Here is a 20,991-nt window from a genome sequence, read left to right on the forward strand (position 1 = left end):
TTGGAAAACATGGAAAGTTTAGAAATGAAAGGCAATGCCCTTTAAAATTCAAGAACTAAGCAGGAGGATTACATGACAAGTACCACAATTGGAAACACACAAAAAATTTTAAATACAGCTTTGAGCCTGTTTTTAAATGTTATTTTATAAATAAATAAAAATAAAATAAGCAATGTCCTCTGCAAAAAAACACTCTGTAGTGGTGCTGCCTTTTCCTGAATGGATGTTCTTGAGAAAGAAAAATATCAGAACCTTGTGAATTTCTCTGACTAGAGCAGTTTTCTCAACCTTGGCAACTTTAAGATGTGTGGACTTCAGCTCCCAGAATTCCCCCAGCCAATACTCATCTTAAAGCTGCTAAGGTTGAGAAACACTGGACTAGAGCATGGCAATTCTCCAAGGTTTCATTGGGAAACACCCAAGAGCAGATCCACACTTTCTGCTTGGCTTTGCCAGTATGGGCCACTCACCACTTCCTGAGTGCAGAAGCAGATGATGTCTCCCACCCACTCCCAGCTCCCAGGGAAGCAGTAAGGAAAGAGTACTGTAACCAAAGTCAGGAAGAAAAAAAGAAAGACACAGTACTTCCGGTCTCTCAGGCCTTTCTTCCAGAAATCTTATTGGGTTGCTCTCTTCTTCCCCTGCCCTCACTTATCCTTTTCTGTCTGATCTTCCTCTTTGTATATTGTTCCAGCTCAGGGAATGTTGCACCAACCTGGAAGAAAAGTGCAAAAGTTCTTTCTCACTTCCTGTCTCATTTTCCACACTTTTGGGGGCTGAGATGGCTCCTTTTTCACTTCTGAATTGGGAGAAAATCCTATGAGCAACAGAAGAAAATGGAGAGGCTTTATGGACTAGGGTAGCCTGTGGATTTCAGAGAGAAAGCAAGAGAAAGCACAAATTAAAAACAAAAAAAAATTAAAAATAGATAGATAAAGTAGGAGAGGCATTCCAAGAAAGAAAGGCTTAAGTTAACTTGGACCAGTCATTAACTTTATCCCTGCTGAAAATAACCAAACCAACATCTATATCACCATGGCCTTTCCATGCTTGTCAACTTTCCACTAGTCACTGTCAGTTTCTGTTCTGTTTACAGAAAACAGTTGTCCATTTCTTTTGCAGAGGTGAGAGGGGAAAGCAAGCTTAATTTTTTTCCCTCCATCCCTTTGTTGTCATTACTGACATCTTGAGTTCTCTGTAAAACCAAAGTGCTTCTCTTGAGGTAAACTGACAGAACCATAAACTTAAAAGTTTCTATCAGTAAAAAAATGGTATTCAAAACTCTTTACCAAAAAGGATATTGGTTTGGAAATGACCTTCTCATACCCTATACACATTTATTCAGAAATCAACTATACTGAGTTCACTGGGGCTTTTTCCAAAATAGGGCTATTTGTGACAGCAGTCTGAAAGTGCTTTTCAAATGCAAAATACCTTGTTTGACTCAAAACCATTTCTCCGTTCCTTATGTGGGCATTATTTTAATGACCCACATATACTTTCTTAGATAAAATCCAAACTAAAGAAGGTATCGTGAGTGGATTTCTGGGGTTTTTATTGGGGGCAGGGTTGATTTTTAAGAACATCACAACAGCCAGGTGCCCTTATTTGCAGACATTAGGCCCAGAAGAACCAGCCATTTCCTTAGAACATGGAGTCCAGGGGTTCGAGGACTACATGTGCCCCCCAAAAGCCTTAGACATGATTTTGAGATAACCTCCAAAAGTTATCAAAATGTAATTGTTGATGTGACTGAGAGACTAGATCCATGCCTTTCATGGCTCCTGCATTGAGCCTGAGGAGGCACAACTGTCTGGATCCAGGAAGTGGTTATCCCTCCACACTCAGAAGGAATGTTGCTTGCAACCTGAAATAAATTGTGCTGTACCGTTTCCTTAAGAGGCTTCCTTGGATCCAGCAGTACTTGGCAACTATTGCCCAATCTTCCCTTTCTGGGAAAGGTTGTTGAGATGGTGGTGGTGAGGGAGTTATGGAGTGCCTTAGAGGACACTGATTATCTGGACCCCTTTGAGTCAGGTTTTCATTCTGGGCAGGAGATGGAAACAGCACTGGTTGCGTTGGTTGATTTCCTTTGTTGAGAACTAGATGGGGGAAGTGTGTGCCTTCTGGTTCTGTTAGACTTCTCAGCAGCCTTCAGTACCACTGACTGTGATGTCCTCTTGGACTGGCTGCAAGGTTGGGAATTGGGGAAACTGTTTTACAGTGGTTCCACTCCTTCTTCAGCAGGCCTTTCCACTTGGTGGTTGTAGTTGTTTACTTGTGGGACATTGCAACATTCAGTCCTCTCCCCAACACTGCACTCTCTACAACATTTTGTGGTAAAGGCCATTTATAACCTATTGGCTTTGGATTGCTAGCCTATACCTTGGCATATTAATTCTAAGGCAATTGCATCAGCTCAAATGGTGTGCCATTTTCTCCCCACAAAAGCAAAAGACAACAAAAGCCAGCAAACAATCCTCTTTCTACTTCAATTAACTGTAAAATTTGTTTTTAGTTTTTCCTTTTGTTTGGCCCACTCCTTTCATAACTTTGCATTCTACTCTCTGATGCTGTGGCATCTCCCTCTCTCCACTCCACAAGGAAGAGACCACCACAGCAACTGAAGTTCTTTAGACACTGACAGTAAATTAATAGGTAGTCAGCAAGGCTCCAGAAAGTCCTGTGAAGTTTCATAACTACTTCTATTTTAATTTAGTAAAATATAGGGGTTACCTGAAATGTTCCTCCACATGACATTCAACCTCTGTATTTCTGTCATACCAGTAGTGGAGTATAATTTGTTTTCCAAGGCAGGATTTGTGGGTGGATTGAACAAACCAAGGAAAACATTTCCAAAAAATAGCTTAGCCAGAAAAAGAGCTTCTGGAGCATTGCTGCTAACATTTAGTTAATATTTTATTCACCTGCCTTATCGCATAGACTTTGAAGCCTAAAATATAGTCCCTGTGGCTATCTCTGAGAATTATTATAAACATTTTGTCCTTTGTAATGAAACAATTAACTGTTCTTTGATCAGAGATCAAGGCAGTTGTCACTCCCCCTTCCATTTCCCCTATGTAGATTTTACTACTTAGTAAAAGTTAATATGCCAACTGTGAGTCTACCTTGATGCTTACTAATTTAATTTCTTTGGCTTTTACAAAGGCCATTTTTCAAATCCACCTGGACTTTCATGGGCTGTACATGCGCTTAGAAACTTGAATCTATCATTTTACAATGGTGTAAAGTGAATTGTCACCAGCAAGCTGAAGGTGGGTGAAACAGAGGGACACTGGGGAGAGAAGTGGGAGTCCAGAAGCAAGATTGCGGGTGCAATTACCAGAGCAGTAGTTAACAAACAATTACATGCAACTTGCTGCTCTTTTTCTCTCTATCAGTATTCTCTTCCCTTACTTCTGTATATCAGAAAATCTATGGTTTCAACTCCATATTTTGTGATTAAAGCCTTTCAAGTCTTTAAACTTAAAATAATTTGAAGAGTTATGCTAATATGAATACTTGGTTTGCTATCATACTCTAATTTGAAAATATGCATTTCTTTGGGAAGTACAGAAAACTCAAATTATATTGTATAATCTAAAACTGCAATGTAGAGAAAAGTATTTTATTTAACATTTTATGACACAGGTAATTCTTAAAATGGATTGTGTTTTAACTTCAATAAGAAGGAAGTGTGAATTACTTTAAGCAGGGATGGGAGTTCAAATCAAATTTATTTAATTATGGTCAATGACCAGCAAGGTTAAGAAAACAAACCGTCAGAAACATTGACCAAATATGGCTAAGACAGCGTAACAGTCACTGTAATAGTAACAGGGCTGAATAGACATCTTGTCCTCCTCTCTGTCTAGCTCTGGAAGAGGGCAGCATGATGACCATCTTGATGCTGTCCTTGTAAATTCCATTTTCCAGGTGTTTGTGACTGCTGAGAGGGTTGTAAGTGAGGGAATGATCCTTCTGGCTTCCCTTTCTCTGGGTGAGAGCTGGTTGAGGTGAGAAGTAGGGGGGTCACTTGGATTATGGGAAGAGGGCACCTGATCAGCCTGGTGAGAGCAGCTGGTGGGGAAACTGTGTGAATGAGTTAGGTTGGGAGGTGACTCTGGAGTCCTCAAGGCACTGAGAGCATGAGCTGAAGTGCCCAGGAACCCATTTACCCTCCTTGGTGTGTTGGTTGAATGATGATGGGTTGGTGACCCTCTGACTTCAGAGCTGATAGGTATGAACTAGTGGGTGAAAGAATCTCTGGGGGGCCTGGGGCAGGTCAGAACATCTTGGTGGTGATGGGAACAGGGAGTTATGGTGGGAGACAAGGGCCACCCTTGGGGAACATGACCTCGATGTTTAACTCTGGTCCCCTGTTCCAGGCCCCTGTGCTCAGCCCCATTTCCTGGTCAGCAAACCCTTAGTCTGGATTGGGAGGCTCTACTCTCAGTCACTCATGCCCTGGTCACCTCCAGAATGGATTGCTGTAATGTGCTCTACCTGGGGCTGCTCTTGAAGAACAACCAGAAGCTACAACTGGTGCAAAATGCAGCGGTGCAGGCAGTTATGGATGCTTCTCATTCAGCGCATGTTACACCTCTGCACTGCAAGCAACATTGCTTGCCAGTTTAGTTCCAGGTTCAATTCAAGGTGTTGATAATGACCTAAAAGCCCTATATGGCATGGGACCAGGCTATTTGAGGGACCGCCACTCCCCAGTGACATCTACCCATTCCATCAGGTCTGGCAGGAGAGGCATGTTAAGGATCCCATCCATTAAGGAATGTCACCTGACAGGGCCTGGGAAGAGAGCCTTTTCTGCCATGTCACCCACCCTTTGGAACATAATTTGCCCCAAGATTAGATTAGCCCCCAATCCTGCTGACCTTCCAGAAGGCTCTTAAGACATAGTTTTGTCATCTTTCAGTAGTGGTATCAAGCCTGCTGGTTGGTTGTATTGTTAGTAATTTATTGTGCTCTCCAGCAAATTAGTTTTATTGTTTTAATTAACTGTTTTAATTGGTTTTAATAGTTTTTCTTTTGTTTTTAATTTTAATTGTTGTTGTGTTTTAATTATGTAAGCCACCCAGAGTCACTTAGGTGAGATGGGTGGCAATGTAAATTGAATAAATAAATAAATAAAACTATTAAACCTAAAAAAAAAAGACTTAAAACCAGAGTAAGAGAAAAATTGAGTAATACACAATAAAACAATATGAAGCAACACCATCACTCCAAGATTAGGAAATCTTACATTTTCCTATGGAAATTGTTACAGATAGAAATTTAGCAATTCTGTTGGTGATGATAGGGTTTTTATATGCAAGCAGGAAACAGACCATTTTTCTGTAAGAAGGTATAAGATGTTCTCATTTTGATGACTTTATGAAGTTTCCTGTCTCTTTTATTTTATTTTATTTTTATTTTATTCTATATTTATTTTAACTTTCTATATATGACTGTTACACTATCTTAGCCAAATTTGGTCATTGTTTCTGAGTTTTTCTTTTTTACTTGCTGGTCATTGTCCATAGTTCAATAAATTTGATTTGGGATGGGAGCTTGATTCTGGAAGTGTTGTTGGATGCATCAGTCCCAAAAAGCATGATTAATGATTAGGAGTCATGGGAATTATAGTGCGACAACTTCTCGTTTAGCACCTTGAATTTTTTTCCACCCAAGAAGTAAAGGAGTAGAAAATACTTTCACCCAGAACTTTATTGATAGACATTTAGGAACTGAAAAGTTTGAGTTTTTTTAAAAAAAGAATGGCCTCAGTGGGAGGCAAAGCAGGGTCAAGCCTGGTTCATATTTGATAGAAGACTACCAAGGAATAGCAAGACTTAGCTGATGCTGGGAAATTGAGGAATATTCTATTAAAAGACAGTGGCAAACAACCTCAGTACTGTTTCCAAGAGAACTGTATAGATTCAAGTGAAGCATGAGAAATCAGGGAGGTTGCAGATCATTGGAGAGATGATAAATGACATTCCCACACACTCCTTGGCTCCCTGTTAAGTTAATAAATGTAATCACCCCATATTTCACCTTTGAAAATTCCTCTGAAATTAATTCTTAATGTGCAATTAGACTACAGTTATCATTACTGTACATTTGTCCAAGTAGCCAAAAATATAGCTGGCAAAATAGCTCCTAGGGGAACTCTATGTCATCAGAAAGAATATAATGAATGATGTGTAAGTAAATGTACAGCCCATTCCCTATTTCTCACTCCACAATCCAATGGTTCTTTCATTAACATCAGATTTTGGATCCAGAAGAAAGTAACTCCAGTTGTACCATGTGACTTCTATTGGTGTCATACACAGGTAGGTGGATTTACACTGGAGTATTATTGAGCTGTGGATCATCACTGAATTTTTTCATGAATGTTTTTAGGTGTACTGGATACATTCTGCTTGTTTTGAGTTTGCAGCCCATCAGTGGGTTTGCTGAATTAGTTACCCTTTCTAAGGCTCAGACTTGACCTCCCACAAAACAATTATCTCACTGAGACTATAACTTGTCTAATACCTAGAGCAATGTTGCCAGTCTCGCATAATTTGATTTCTTCTTTCACTTTTCACTTTCACAGCTTAGATCAGTGTTTCTCAACCTTGGTAACTTTAAGATGTGTGGACTTCAAGTCCCAGAATTCCCAGTCAGCCTTGCTGGCTGGGAAACTGAGAGTTGAAGTCCACACATCTTAAAGTTGCCAAGGTTGAGAAACACTGCCTTAGATGGTTCCAGGACTGAAAAAATACATGCTCTTCAGTAGTCTCTCCTAACCTGATTTTATCATGTTCCTGCTTGCAATTTGTCTCCTGATGACGTAAATATTTTGCAGTACTCTAAGAGAGCTATTTTCATTAAATGGATGAACAAAAGCTAATAAAATACTCTCTGTTTGTTTTTTTAAAAAATACAGCTTAAATGTTACCTCTGTAATAGTTTGTATTATCTTGAATATTGGAGACCAATTTCTTGAAGGCAAGAAGTACAGTCCTTATCTCTGTAAGGAGATTGCATATTCTTTTGCATTAATTTCTTAACCAAAATAATTACATTTTATTGGAAATGGCAGGGTTTTTTGCTTTCATTTTGGCTCCCTTGACTTACGATTGTTGGTAGAGATAGAGAGATAATGAGAAGTATAGGTTACTTATATGCAATTTTGTGAAAAAATAAGCCATGAGAGCAATGTGCTGAAACTGTAAAGTTTGTCTCTCCTTTGTATGGATTTGACCTTGTAGAAGGGGTAGGGGGTAAGATGGAGTTTTCAAAACTGTCCTGAACTGATATGTGCTCCCTCTTCCATAGCATAGTTTCTGGAAACCCTTCATAGCAGCTCCACTCTCTCATATGGATGCACTGGGGGGAGTTTGTTCTAGATTTTTTTTTCCACTGCCCCCCCAGCCAGATTTGCCCATTTTTTATTTCAATCTTCCATTTGTTGACTTCTCTCAATACATTAAATTTGACCTCATTTCATTCCAAGTTTGGAGAGTTATCCTACTGACCAATGAGACAGATAGACAGAGTTTCAATCTGATTTACATAATTTCTTTCCAGAATTTTGTTGGATTGGAAAGAAATAATTGGAAAGAAATAATTGGAAATAATTGCCAGCCTGAAAAGCAAAAATATAAATGTCAAGTCTTTCTCTTCAAATTATGCTTGAAATTCCTGCAATGTACAGCAGAATGAAATAAAACATATATTAAAGGTGATGACATTAACCTTATATGGAAAATTAAATAATTCAGCTGCTTTCTCCTACAATAAAATGTCATGCCTCATATATCTGATACTTACTGGCAATACAAATAGCATGTGTATTTTGTACTTTGGATCTATTCAAATCCACAATTGCCTTTTCTGTGTTGCTCCATGAATGGTGGATTTGAGCCCTACTTTACAGAGGACAGTACTCTGTCTGACAGCATTGTCTCCTTAAAAGGATGGTCAGTCCTTATCTAGTTAGATTTTAAAAAAATAAAAACTCCATCCCTTGTGTGCTTTTTAATCTTTTGCTGCCTGGCCATCCAAGAAGAGGAAGCATTCTTATAAGCAGGTAATCAAGAAGTGGTTGCTATAATTCCTTAAATCTCAAAGTATTTTTATCTTTCATCAGAAATGTCAGTTTTGCCATTTGTGCTAAATCTAATAATTTAATCATCCATTCTTCTATTGTTGGTATATAATCTCTCTTCCAATGTTGAGCATATAAAATTCTTGCCGCAGTAATCATATATAACAACAAATCTCCGTATTTTTTTCCTTAGTTCTTCCTCCATTATTCCTAATAAAAATAATTCTGGTTTTTTTTACTATATTTACCTTCTTGATTATCTGCTTATAACCGAACAAAATGAAGCTATGACTATGGGTTTTTTATATCAATGCATGAGTTAAATAGAAATAATGGTAATATAAGGGTAAAGAGAGATAAAAGATTACAAAAGGCAAATATATCTTTAGCCATGATAGTTGGAAACTTTTCCCTTTTCCCCTTTCCCTTTGTTTTTCTCTTGATAGAAAATATTTTGTTTTGTTGTTTTGTCTTACTCTATTTGTTGTACCATGATTTTTTTGTATATAGACTGTCCTATAACTGTAAATGTATGTTAGTAAATAAAGTATATAAACACTAAAAGGAAAGAGGAAGCGTTCTTCATGTGATGTACTTGAGTTAGAAAAACATTAGCAGCATTTCTCATTTCCTAAAGGGAGGGTGCTTAAACAGGGCCAGATTGTGAAGGAGGTGGCAGCTTTAGAACAAGAAAAACTAGAGTAACCAGCATGAGGCAAGGAGAAACCCAAAAGGAAATACATCCATGTAAAGCAAGCTTTAAATTCATCGAATCAAAAACAATTTGAAATGTCAAGAAGACATCTATAGAAATTCTTGCCTCAGGCTTGACATTGAAACTTGGAAACCTAAGAAATGTACTGATGAGAAGCAAGGGTGATTATTAAAGGGAAAACGTAAGAGCTGTATCATCTGAGGGAAGCAGAGAAAGTGGTTACCATTTTGTGACAACCTAAGGAATTTGATCATATAGCATGGTAATTATATTTTTTAAAAAAATATTTCTTATATATTTATATTCTGCCTATAATTTAAAGCTAAGCCAATGTGCACAGCACCCCCTTCTCCCATTTTTCTCTGTAACAACAAACCTGTGAGGATAATTGGGCTGAGAGAGTAACTGGCTCAAAGTCTCCCATGAACTTTTCTTGCTGAGGTTGGCCTTCAAACTAGATCTCTTTGGTGACAGTCCAACACCTTAACCACTACACTATACATGCACCCTAATGCTTGTGGGTATCTTTGCTTTCTCTTGTGCTTCAGAATTGGGCTGTAATTCCATTAAGCTAGGGAAATCTCTAAGGGATCTATTGGTTTTGCTTTCTCCACCAAATACTTTCACATCTGGATTTTTTTCTCTCTCGATACATATAAGGTAAAGTGACTGGGTAGCATATGGGGAAGGTATAGATTACAGTCCCCCTTTTAAAATATTTAAACAAAGTACTTAACTAACTTTTATTATGTAACCTAAAAGTAAATGCAAACAGGTCCCTTTAAGAAGGAGTGCAATTATGCTAAACTACTTCATTCTCTTACAGTAAAATTACTTCAGTAACTTATGTTACTGTTATGCAGACTTGTCTCCATTTTCCTTCTGTAGAACAATTTTAGGAGACTAAGGTCTGCTTTGTTTTGTAGTTAAATGAACAATTTTATTTATTTGCATTTGATTTTACTTTCAAGGAGAAAGTATCTAGTGGGGGTACTTGATCATAAAATCCATAAACCTCCTTTTCTGCATCAGTGGTTGGAGCATCAACTTGGATAATTGTCATATTAAAGGATTATCCTTTGTTTTTCATGGCCTTAGTAGTAAACAGTGTGATATTCTGAGTGAATGTGTCCAATTCCAGCCCATCTCAATTCACGGATGCCTAAGATGTCAATGTGTAGTCAATTCATTTCATCCTTCACTGTGTTGAGTTTTTCCATGTTCACGTTTCCACTGTTATTCTGTCTTTGCAGCTTCGGATTTTCTTTTCCTCCATGGCAGCATCAGCAACCAGATATCCAAAAGGCTTTAATCTAACCACATCATAAACACCATTACTACTCCAAAACATCCTCAGCTCTTCCTTGGTAGCATGTTGAGTGCCATCTGACTTGAGGGACCAATCGTCTGGCACTGTCTCATCAATCATTTTATATTTTCTATCCATATGGATTTTTTGATAAAATAGAGGAGTGGTTTGCCATTGCCTTCTCCCACACTGTATGAAATGATGCCTTTGCTGTTGTCGCTAAAGTGACCCTCTGTTTCAGTATCTTCCTATATCACTGCTGCCCAAAAAGGGTGCTCGCTTGCTTTAGTAGGCAGCTGGGATGACCTTAATGCCTTGGGGTGACCCTGCTGGGAATATATACTCTTGGCATACACTCCCATCATTCTTCACTTATGCCTCCACACCATCACCATGATGATTCAGCACAGCAGGACGGGTAGGGGGGCAGCACAGCAAGATTTGGGGGGAACTCTCTACCTAACCTAACCAAGCTAACCATAGGGATGGTGCTTAAAGTAACTTGCTATGCCTGAATACAGCTGAAGTTTTACTTAACATTATATTTGCTTTTATTTTTTTTAAATGAATTCTTATTCTGGATATAGTTAGCCTGGAAGAAATAAGTTTTCAAGTACAAATTAATGAACAAACAGAACTTTTGGCAGATTTCTGTAAACAATTCTTATTATCTTGCCCTGTATTGGGGACAGAAATTTTGTCTGGGGAAGTAATGTATAAGAAGTAATAAGTATTAAGTATTAAGTAATAAGTAATAAGCAGAAATGTATAAGAAAAGTATAATTGTCCATTAGTTGTGATGTTACCCTGTGAGACATCCCACTGAAATGGTTTCTTGTTTCTGAGCCTTGATAATAGTCTAACAAGCAGGTCAAGTGAATGCTAAAATGGGTTCTACTATGAAGCTATACCTCTGTTTCCATGAGTTTTATTATAGTTCCACTACAATTTCCATTCTTCTTCTAAGAAAAACTCTCATTGTACACCTTAGAGAAATAGGCTTTTTAAAAAAATTCAAAACCTCTTCTATTTTTGTATACTTTAATATTTTAGCTGAAAGAGCCATGGATTGTTGGCAGAAAATACATAATAGTGGGTGGATGTTTCCCACTGTGATCCTTTGTATTTATGGCTTCTTTACCATGATGAGACCATCTGAGCCTTTCCTCACACCTTACCTTGCTGGACCTGAAAAAAATCTGACTATTGATGAGGTACAGTGAAGCATGCTTTATCTGGGATGGAATTTATTGGGTAGGAATAAGCTGTAGTTGGAGGAGGGGTTTTGTGATTTTTCTCTCTCTTAAACACTGGTTGAATTCAGGCATGTTAAATCCATAATGTAATTTTATGGTCTGGAATGCAGCAGCACAAGTAGCTACAGATGCTTTACATTTCACCAATATGACACCACTTCTCCATGAGTTGCTCTGGTTACTGGTAGTCTTCCAGGTGCAGTTCAAAGTGTTGGCTGTCATCTACAAAGCCCTTCATGGCTAAAGGCCAGGTTAGGACCATGTTTCTCCTGTTGTTTCTGCCTGACCATCGAAGATCTGAATGATTTGGCTTATCCCAGTTCCCAGGCAATGTCATCTTGTAGGACCTACAGTGGTGCTTAAAAGTTTGTGAACTCTTTTGAATTTTCAATATTTCTGCATAAATATGACCCAAAACATGATCTGTTCTCCACACAAGTCCTAAATAAGTTCTAGATAAAGAGAACCCCATTAAACAAATGAGTCAAAAACATTATACTTGTTCATTTATTTACTGAGGAAAATGATTCAAAGCTACATATTTGGGTGTGGCAAAAAGGATTATCAGTTCATTTGAAGAGGAAATTAGAGTCAGGTGTTTCACAAACTTTTAAGCAGCCCTGTAAAAGACTTAACTTCGTGGCAACTGCACTGTGGAACAATGTTCCTCCAGAGGTCTTTATGGCTCCAACTCTACTGTGCTTTTGTGAAGCTGTAAAAAAATGGCTCTTCTGACAGATCCAGGTAGCAATCAGTCCCTGATGGTGGCTGATTAGGAATATGTTTATTTAGTTACCCTTCCCCAATGTGCACCATGACTTTTGCAGTTGATTTTGTCCCCTTTTACTTGTACCTGTTATTTTGTACTTGATGTTTTAATCCTATTCTGTAAGCCACCTGGAGTCACTTAGTGATTGAAGCAGCATACAACCTGTTAAATAAATTTGTTATCTAGTGTGCTAGGTTAATGCAACTATTGTGGTTTATAAATCATGGCTTGATATATTGTGGTACCCAACCAATAGGGATTTGTTTCATAAATGATGGTTACACAACCCATTATTTAAGATATTGCATAAACACAGCTGTACATAGGTGGACTGTGCAGCCATCATTTATGTTGCCACAACAGATGCTCTTGATATTCAGAAAACTTTCTCAGTAAAGTTTTCCCCATCCTAATGAGTTAGACTGCAGCTCGCAATAGCTACCTTGGCTGGAGAGAATGAGTTGCTAAAGGCAAAACTAGCACATCTGCAGGTAGGTGTTTGGTGGAGATCTTAAATGGAAAACTAAAACCATGGTGGGCAACCACAAGGCTGTGTGTGTGTATGCCACTCCAATCAAGAAATGGCTTCTAATACCTCTGCAGACAACACTAGGCGGCAATTTTCATCCTTAATCCCACAATAAAAAATTATTTGGGGTTTGAAGGCAGGAAAATGAATAAATGCATGCTGGGAAAGCTCTTGCAGCCTATGGATAATGGGTCACCCACCTGTGTTCAAGGAGCAGAGACTGAGCAATACTTCTGGCTGTGAAAAATAGCCCCAGGTCAACAGGGAGTTTATTTGGTTTTGGCAAAGGGATCTGTTTTATATGATAAACTTGTCTATTAAATATGCATGCTTTATAGTTCTGCTTTATAGAATTTCTCCTCTTTGTCTTCTAGATAACACAGCATATTCTTCCAGTTTGGACATACTCCTACCTGGCCCTGCTCTTCCCTGTATTTCTGATTACAGACTATGCACGCTATAAACCTATAATTATTCTACAGGGGATTAGTTTAATTATTACTTGGCTGTTACTTTTATTTGCATCTGGCCTATCAGCCATGCAGCTGGCCGAGTTTGTGTATGGACTTGCAACAGCCACAGAGGTTGCCTATTATGCTTACATATATAGCGTTGTCAGTGCTGATCATTACCAGAAAGTGACTGGATATTGTAGAAGCATCACCCTGGTGGCATCCACCATGGGATCCCTGCTTGGACAGCTTTTAGTTTCTTTAGGCCAAGTACCGTATTTTTATCTCAATGCCATAACTTTAGCTTCTGTATCTGTGGCATTTATAACTTCATTTTTTCTACCCATGCCACAAAAGAGCATGTTCTTCCACAGAAAGTCTTCCCCAGCACTTTCCATTGGACCAGCACAGACAGTTCCAGCACAAATTTCAAACCAACAAAGCAATCAACAGGACAAAGAGATGACAATATCATCAGTCAGGCCCCAGAATTTACCTGAACAACAGCCATCCCAAATTAAAAACCAGAGTCACTTTCTGTCAGTGCTTTTGCAATTGTTTGTGGACCTGAAGGAATGTTACACCACCAAGAAACTTCTTTACTGGTCAATATGGTGGGTTTTAGCTACTGCAGGATTTAACCAAGTTTTGAATTATATCCAAGTACTGTGGGATGATAAAGCACCTTCTCATAGTTCTGAAGTGTACAACGGAGCTGTTGAAGCCATAGCTACATTTCTGAGTAAGTATGTTTAAATTTATATATTATCCAACAATAAATGCTTAAGTACAAGCAATTTGAAAACTAAATTCATGCAAAATCCCATATGCAAATATGTACAAAGATTTTGATTTCAATAGAAGAGAATATGTGTAGCTCGGGGTTGAACTGTGGAGTCCTTCATGCTCTCTGAGCTTGGTGGTTTGCTTGCAGAAGTTTCATTACTTGACTAGGTAATATCATCAGTGCTAGTGAGTGTGGGGTTTGATCCCTGTTTATAAACAGTAGCTTGCCCAGCCAGTGTTGGTGGGGGTGTGGTTGCCTCCTTGGTAGTCCCTTGATTAGGGTATTGTTTTCTGCTTGATTGTTTGTCTGGTGTTAATCCCTACTTATCTGGGTGTTGGTTGCTGGGGAGGATGTGTTCTGGTCTTTTTGTTTCCTTTTTAGCTTTTTTATTGTCTCCTTTGAATGGTGTGTAAATGTGGTTTATCTCTATGTGTCTATTGATGGCTGATCTGTCTGAGTGCCAAGCTTTCAGGAATTCCCTAGCATTAGCTTGGTCTAGAATGCTCAGTTTCCCAGTTGAAACTATGGTTGAGTCTGTCCGTGTGTTGTGATAGTAAGGAGTTTTCATCATGTCTTCTGACTGCTAGGTGGGGTTCGTGGATGCACTCTGTAGTCTTCTGCCTGTCTGTCCTACATAGCGGCTGTTACAGTCCTTACACTGTATGTTGTGGATGACTCCTGTTTTTTATTCTTGGGCTATTGGGTCTTTTGGTTTATTTAAGATGTTTTGGAAGACTTTAGTTGGTTTATGTGCTACAGTAAAATATAGTTGTAATCGCTGGTTGTTTCTGAGATGTTTTTGATATATGGTAGTGTTATTCTTTTCATAGCTTGAGTTGGTTGTGCTGTAGTGGGTTGAGTGGTCAGGCACTTTTTAATGAAGTTACATGGGTGTCCATTATGTTGGAAGATATTGTATAGATGGTCTGTTTCCTTTTTCTGGTTTCCTTTTCTGCAGAGCCATAGCTGCCCTGGAAAGCCCCAGCCATCCCAGCAATGTGGTGTAAATCCACAACCATCCCGGGAAGCACCAGCTGCACCAGCAGTGCAGTATAATGCAAAGTTGCAGCCGCTCCAGGAAGCCACAGCTGCCCCAGTCGAGCCGCAGCTGCCCTTACCACCCTGCACACTGCTGCTGCCCTGCACTCTGCAGCCCCAACTGATCTTCTCCATCTTCTTGCTCCTGCTGTTGATGAGGTGCGCCTGCCCTGGCCCTTCACGAGGCAGCTGCTGGCTACATGAGACCATCTTCCCCAGGTCTCTTGGAAAGAAAGTCTTGTGTGGCCAGCAGATGCCTCACAAAGGGCCAGAGTGGGCACATCTCATTAGCAGAAGGAGGAAGAAGATGGCAAAGGTCAGCTGGGGCAGCAGGGGCTGTGGAGTGTAGGGGGCTGAAAGGGCAGAGATGGGGGGAAGATAGGCGGGTGGGGGGAATTGAAGCGCCCCTGTGGTCACAAGTGCAGGTAGCCTGCCAAGCACCCAAATTTTGATCATGTAACCACGGGGGTGTTGCAATGGCAGTTAACTTCAGGGACTGCTTGTAAGTCCCTTTGTTCAGCACCACTGTAATTTCACTAAACAAATGGTAGTTAAGTGAGGACTATCTATATTGAGCTCCTACCCCTGAGATAATGTTTTACATAACATTATACTAGTTATGTAACTTAAGAGGTGTATGTTCAGGGCATCAGACATATATTAGCCCTTCAGCCTTGTTACAAAACAGTCTGAACTATTATTATTTTGCAGTCCTATGAAAAGAACGTTCATCTTGCCTGCCTATTAAAAAAGCAACTAGGACAGCTTTTGACTCTGTATCTTTATACATTTAAATAAATATGAAGTTGTTTTAGAAACTTTTCAGTACATGCTGCAGTCCCGCAAAATGTCACAGGCAAGTCCATCTACTTCTAGGTTCAGTAACATCGCTAGCTGTGGGATATGTGAAACTGAACTGGGATCTAACTGGAGAACTGATGCTGGGAATCTTCTCTGTCCTGGATGCTACTTCACTTATTCTGATGCATTTTACCAGGAGCATCTGGGTCTGCTATGGTAGCTATTTAGTGTTCAAAGCAGGTTATATGCTCCTTATCACCATAGCCACGTAAGTATCTTTCAACTACCAATGTTAATTTGCTATCATTTGCAGTACTTCTTGCTGGGGCTGGGGATGGGACATTATCAGTGGCTTTATTTTTGTAACAGCACAGAATAGGTTTAGGAACCTAGGGAAAAAGCTGTTGAGGGAATGGAGAATTTGTTTCTCTAGCAGGACTGCCAATGATACAGCTACCTTTCATTATGGCCCTGTATTTGACTCTACACTAGGTATGAAAGAGTCCCCAATATCTTGCTCAGAAGACCCTCAAATGACACCTATGGGGACTGAATTTGCTTACCACATAATTTTTTAAATAAAGTTAATAGGTAGGGGCAGCCAACTAGTATGTACACAAATACTGTAGATGTGTTCTATCGCCCTTTATCTTTAAAGTATATGATTCTATTTTATAATAAGGGGGTACGCTAAATCCCAAGTATATATGACAGTCCAAAGGAAGCTTGTCCACCTGCCTGTGAGACTGTTTACTCCAGGGCCTAAAAAAACCTAGTTGCATCAAATGCTAACACAACCATGGAACGTGTAATCTCATTTCTCTAATTAGCAATTCTTTTGTTAAATCAGGCAAGTGCATTTTTGAGACTTCTTCAGTTAACTATTTTCAAGACACGTGTGATTCTGGAAAGAAAAGATCATTAACTTTCATATCTTTAGCAATCTCAGTACACTTCTGCTACTGCTTCTTAATGAGCCAGGTTAGATTAAGCAATTACTTGTAATTACATTGTGGTGGGTGGGTATGATTTTACACTGTATTTGTAAAATTCACTTATATTCTCCAAACATATTTTGCCCCATCTCAATAGTCTTTTACAATGTTTCAATAAATTTTTGCAGAAATCATGTAAAGTTTTCCAACTTCTCACATGCAGGCAAATTATACTGAAGCTTCATCTCTCAAAATTATGTTCAACATTCTAACTGAAGTTTGTATTTTAGATTCCAGATCGCTGTCAGCCTCAGCATGGAACGCTATGCCTTGATGTTTGGCTTCAACAACTTTGTTGCACTGCTGATTCAAACTGTATTGACTGTTGTTGTAGTTGATTCAAAAGGTCTGGGCCTGGATATTGGGACTCAGGTAAGTTGGACAGGTAATATGGGCACTGTTGCTAAGTCAGTAATGCTGAAGAGTTTCACATCTTTTCAGAGATCATCATGTGAAATGAATGAGCTTAGAAATTTCAAACTAAATAGGGACAGGCAGCATTATGCAGCCAGGAACTGTATGTTTTTAAAATATTTATTTCTGACTTTTGGTAATTGCAGCAGAGGGCCAGGCCAGAGCTATTGGCCCTCTATCTTTTTATAGTGTTTTAGAAGGTTGATATTAATACATACAGTAAGCCTATTAATCAACAGTCATTTTTTATTTCTTACTAAAAACAAGTGCATTATTACTCAATGGTAAATCCTCACGAAGGTTAAATAATCACAACAAAAACTAAATTAGGACATAAGAGGAGGCAGAATGAAATCAGTAGTTTTGATGGAACTACAGGTAGTTGTCACTTACTGATGGTAGTTGGGACCAGGAACTCCGTTGCCAACCAACATGGTTGTAAGGTGTGACATCATATGATCGCCATTTGCGACCTCCTGCCGGCTTCCCAATTGACTTTGCTTGTCAGAAGCCGGAGTGACGGTGACAAATGGCAATCACCTGACTGCAGGATGCTGTAACATCATAATTGCGAGCTGGTTGTCAAGGCCCCAAATCACAATCATGTGACCACAGGGGCACTGTGATGGCCGCAACTACGAGGACCTGTCCTAAGTCCCCCTCATTCAGCACCATCGTAACTTCAAATGGTCACTGAACAAGTGGACTTTAAGCAAGGGCTAACTGTAAATGTTTTAAAAAACTGCTTCAATATCACAATAAGAGGGCTTGTTGAGTTCTGGGATGGGGAAATACAGAAATATGGAATCCTTGAGCTTGGGTTGGACTTGGGTCGTTGTTTCTTACATAACAATTTCTATTTAAAGGAATACATTTGAAGAAGGCAGTGCTACAACAGGCATGTTTATTGTTAAGGAAGCCACTTATCAGAGGAAGATGAATTTTCATTATTCCTACACTTTGTGTACATAAATAGCCCTGGAACCACAGCAACTGCTCTCATAGTAAATTAGTTCTTTGTCCAAAAACAAATGTGTGTACAAGCCATTGCTGTAGCCTTTGGATTATGCTGTGCTTTTTTCATACTATATTAGTTTTGACCATTTAAAATATAGATCTGAACTTTTTCATTTCATGTAAGTGCATATCACTTGTTCATTTTATAAATGTTTATTGAAGAAACCTTTGGGATAACACTCAAGAGACTGTAGCATTTTACATATGCACACCAATGTGCATCTATTCAGAAACCTCACACAGTTCACTAAGACAGTTGGTTAAGGCTGAGGTATTACTATAGCTAATGTTCTTGGGCTTTGTTTGTTGTTTGTTTGTTTGTTCAGTCGCTTCTGACTTTTCGTGACTTCATGGACCAGCCCACGCCAGAGCTTCCTGTCGGTCGTCAACACCCCCAGCTCCCCCAGGGACGAGTCCGTCACCTCTAGAATATCATCCATCCACCTTGCCCTTGGTCGGTCCCTCTTCCTTTTGCCCTCCACTCTCCCTAGCATCAGCATCTTCTCCAGGGTGTCCTGTCTTCTGATTATGTGGCCAAAGTATTTCAGTTTTGACTTTAATATCCTTCCCTCAAGTGAGCAGTCTGGCTTGATTTCCTGGAGGATGGACTGGTTTGATCTTCTTGCAGTCCAAGGCACTCTCAGAATGTTCCTCCAACACCACAGTTCAAAAGCATCGATCTTCCTTCGCTCAGCCTTCCTTATGGTCCAGCTCTCGCAGCCATATGTTACTACTGGGAATACCATTGCTTTAACTATGTGGACCTTTGTTGTCAGTGTGATGTCTCTGCTCTTAACTATTTTATCAAGATTTGTCATTGCTCTTCTCCCAAGGATTAAGCATCTTCTGATTTCCTGACTGCAGTCAGCATCCGCAGTAATCTTCGCACCTAGAAATACAAAGTCTTTCACTGCTTCTACATTTTCTCCTCTATTTGCCAGTTATCAATCAAGCTGGTTGCCATAATCTCGGGTTTTTTGAGGTTTAGCTGCAAGCCAGCTCTTGCACTTTCTTCTTTCACCTTCATCATAAGGCTCCTCAGTTCCTCTTCACTTTCAGCCATCAAAGTGGTATCATCTGCATATCTGAGATTATTGTTTCTTCCAGCGATTTTAACTCCAGCCTTGGATTCCTCAAGCCCAGCATGTCGCATGATGTGTTCTGCATACAAGTTGAATAGGTAGGGTGAGAGTATACAGCCCTGCCGTACTCCTTTCCCAATCTTAAACCAGTCCGTTGTTCCGTGGTCTGTTCTTACTGTTGCTACTTGGTCGTTATACAGATTCTTCAGGAGGCAGACAAGATGACTTGGTATCCCCATACCACTAAGAACTTGCCACAATTTGTTATGGTCCACACAGTCAAAGTCTTTAGAATAGTCAATAAAACAGAAATGGATGTTTTTCTGAAACTCCCTGGCTTTTTCCATTATCCATTGGATATTGGCAATTTGGTACCTAGTTCCTCTGCCTTTTCTAAACCCAGCTTGTACATCTGGCAATTCTCGCTCCATGAATTGCTGAAGTCTACCTTGCAGGATCTTGAGCATTACCTTACTGGCATGTGAAATGAGTGCCACTGTTCGATAGTTTGAACATTCTTCAGTGTTTCCCTTTTTTGATATGGGGATATAAGTTGATTTTTTTCCAGTCTGATGGCCATTCTTGTGTTTTCCAAATTTGCTGGCATATAGCATGCATTACCTTGACAGCATCATCTTGCAAGATTTTGAACAATTCAGCTGGGATGCCGTCGTCTCCTGCTGCTTTGTTATTAGCAATGCTTCTTAAGGCCCATTCAACCTCACTCTTCAGGATGTCTGGCTCTAGCTCACTGACCACACTGTCAAAGCTATCCCCGATATTGTTATCCTTCCTATACAGTTCTTCTGTATATTCTTGCCACCTTTTCTTGATCTCTTCTTCTTCAGTTAGGTCCTTGCCATCTTTGTTTTTGATCATACCCATTTTGGCCTGGAATTTACCTCCGATATTTCTAATTTTCTGGAAGAGGTCTCTTGTCCTTCCTATTCTATTGTCTTCTTCCACTTCCGCACATTGTTTCTTTAAAAATAATTCCTTATCTCATCTAGCTAATCTCTGGAATTTTGCATTTAATTGGGCATATCCCCCCCTATCACTGTTGCCTTTTGCTTTCCTTCTTTCTTGGGCTACTTCTAGTGTCTCAGCAGACAGCCATTTTGCCTTCTTGGTTTTCTTTCTTTGGGATGTATTTTGTTGCCGCCTCCTGAACAATGCTGCCAACTTCTGTCCAGAGTTCTTCCGGGACCCTACCTACTAAGTCCAGTCCCTTAAATCTATTCTTCACCTCCACTGCATATTCCTTAGGAATATTAGTGAGCTCATATCTAGCTGATCTGTGGGTCTTCCCTAATCTCTTTAGTCTGATCCTAAATTGTGCAAGAAGAAGTTCGTGATCTGAACTACAGTCAGCTCCAGATCTTGTTTTTACCGACTATATAGATGTCCGCCACCTTTGGCTGAAAAGGATGTAGTCAATCTGATTTTGGTGTTGTCCATCTGGTGAAGTCCATGTATAAAGCCGTCTCTTAGGTTGTTGGAAAAGAGTGTTTGTTATGCAGAGTGAGTTGTCTTGGCAAAATTCTATCAGCCTATGTCCTGCTTTGTTTTGTTCTCCCAGGCCATGCTTACCTGTAATTCGAGGTGTCATTTGACTGCCCACCTTAGCATTCCAGTCTCCTGTGATGAAAATAACACCTCTTTTAGGCATGTTGTCCAGTAGGTGCTGCAGATCCTCATAGAACTGCTCTACTTCAGCTTCTTCAGCATC

At 39.6% G+C, this 20,991-nt stretch overlaps 1 protein-coding gene across 3 annotated transcripts in view; it reads left to right on the plus strand.

The window, feature by feature from the left end:
- Window positions 1–3,099: 3,099 nt before the first annotated feature.
- The window catches only part of SLC19A3 (solute carrier family 19 member 3), a 37,090-nt gene continuing 19,198 nt past the window's right edge, over window positions 3,100–20,991 (plus strand). For 2 of the 3 annotated variants that reach the window (XM_063306677.1, XM_063306678.1), the window contains exons 1-6: window positions 3,100–3,275; window positions 6,272–6,335; window positions 11,176–11,336; window positions 13,051–13,870; window positions 15,830–16,022; window positions 16,980–17,121. In XM_063306677.1, coding sequence (XP_063162747.1) covers window positions 11,187–11,336; window positions 13,051–13,870; window positions 15,830–16,022; window positions 16,980–17,121 — 1,305 coding nt within the window. In that variant the 5' untranslated portion in view covers window positions 3,100–3,275; window positions 6,272–6,335; window positions 11,176–11,186. The remainder of the gene's footprint in view (window positions 3,276–6,271; window positions 6,336–11,175; window positions 11,337–13,050; window positions 13,871–15,829; window positions 16,023–16,979; window positions 17,122–20,991) is intronic. The other variant, XM_063306676.1, reaches the window with a different exon arrangement.

The sequence above is a fragment of the Candoia aspera genome, chromosome 6, assembly GCF_035149785.1.
Source record: "Candoia aspera isolate rCanAsp1 chromosome 6, rCanAsp1.hap2, whole genome shotgun sequence".
NCBI classification, from domain to species: domain Eukaryota; kingdom Metazoa; phylum Chordata; class Lepidosauria; order Squamata; family Boidae; genus Candoia; species Candoia aspera.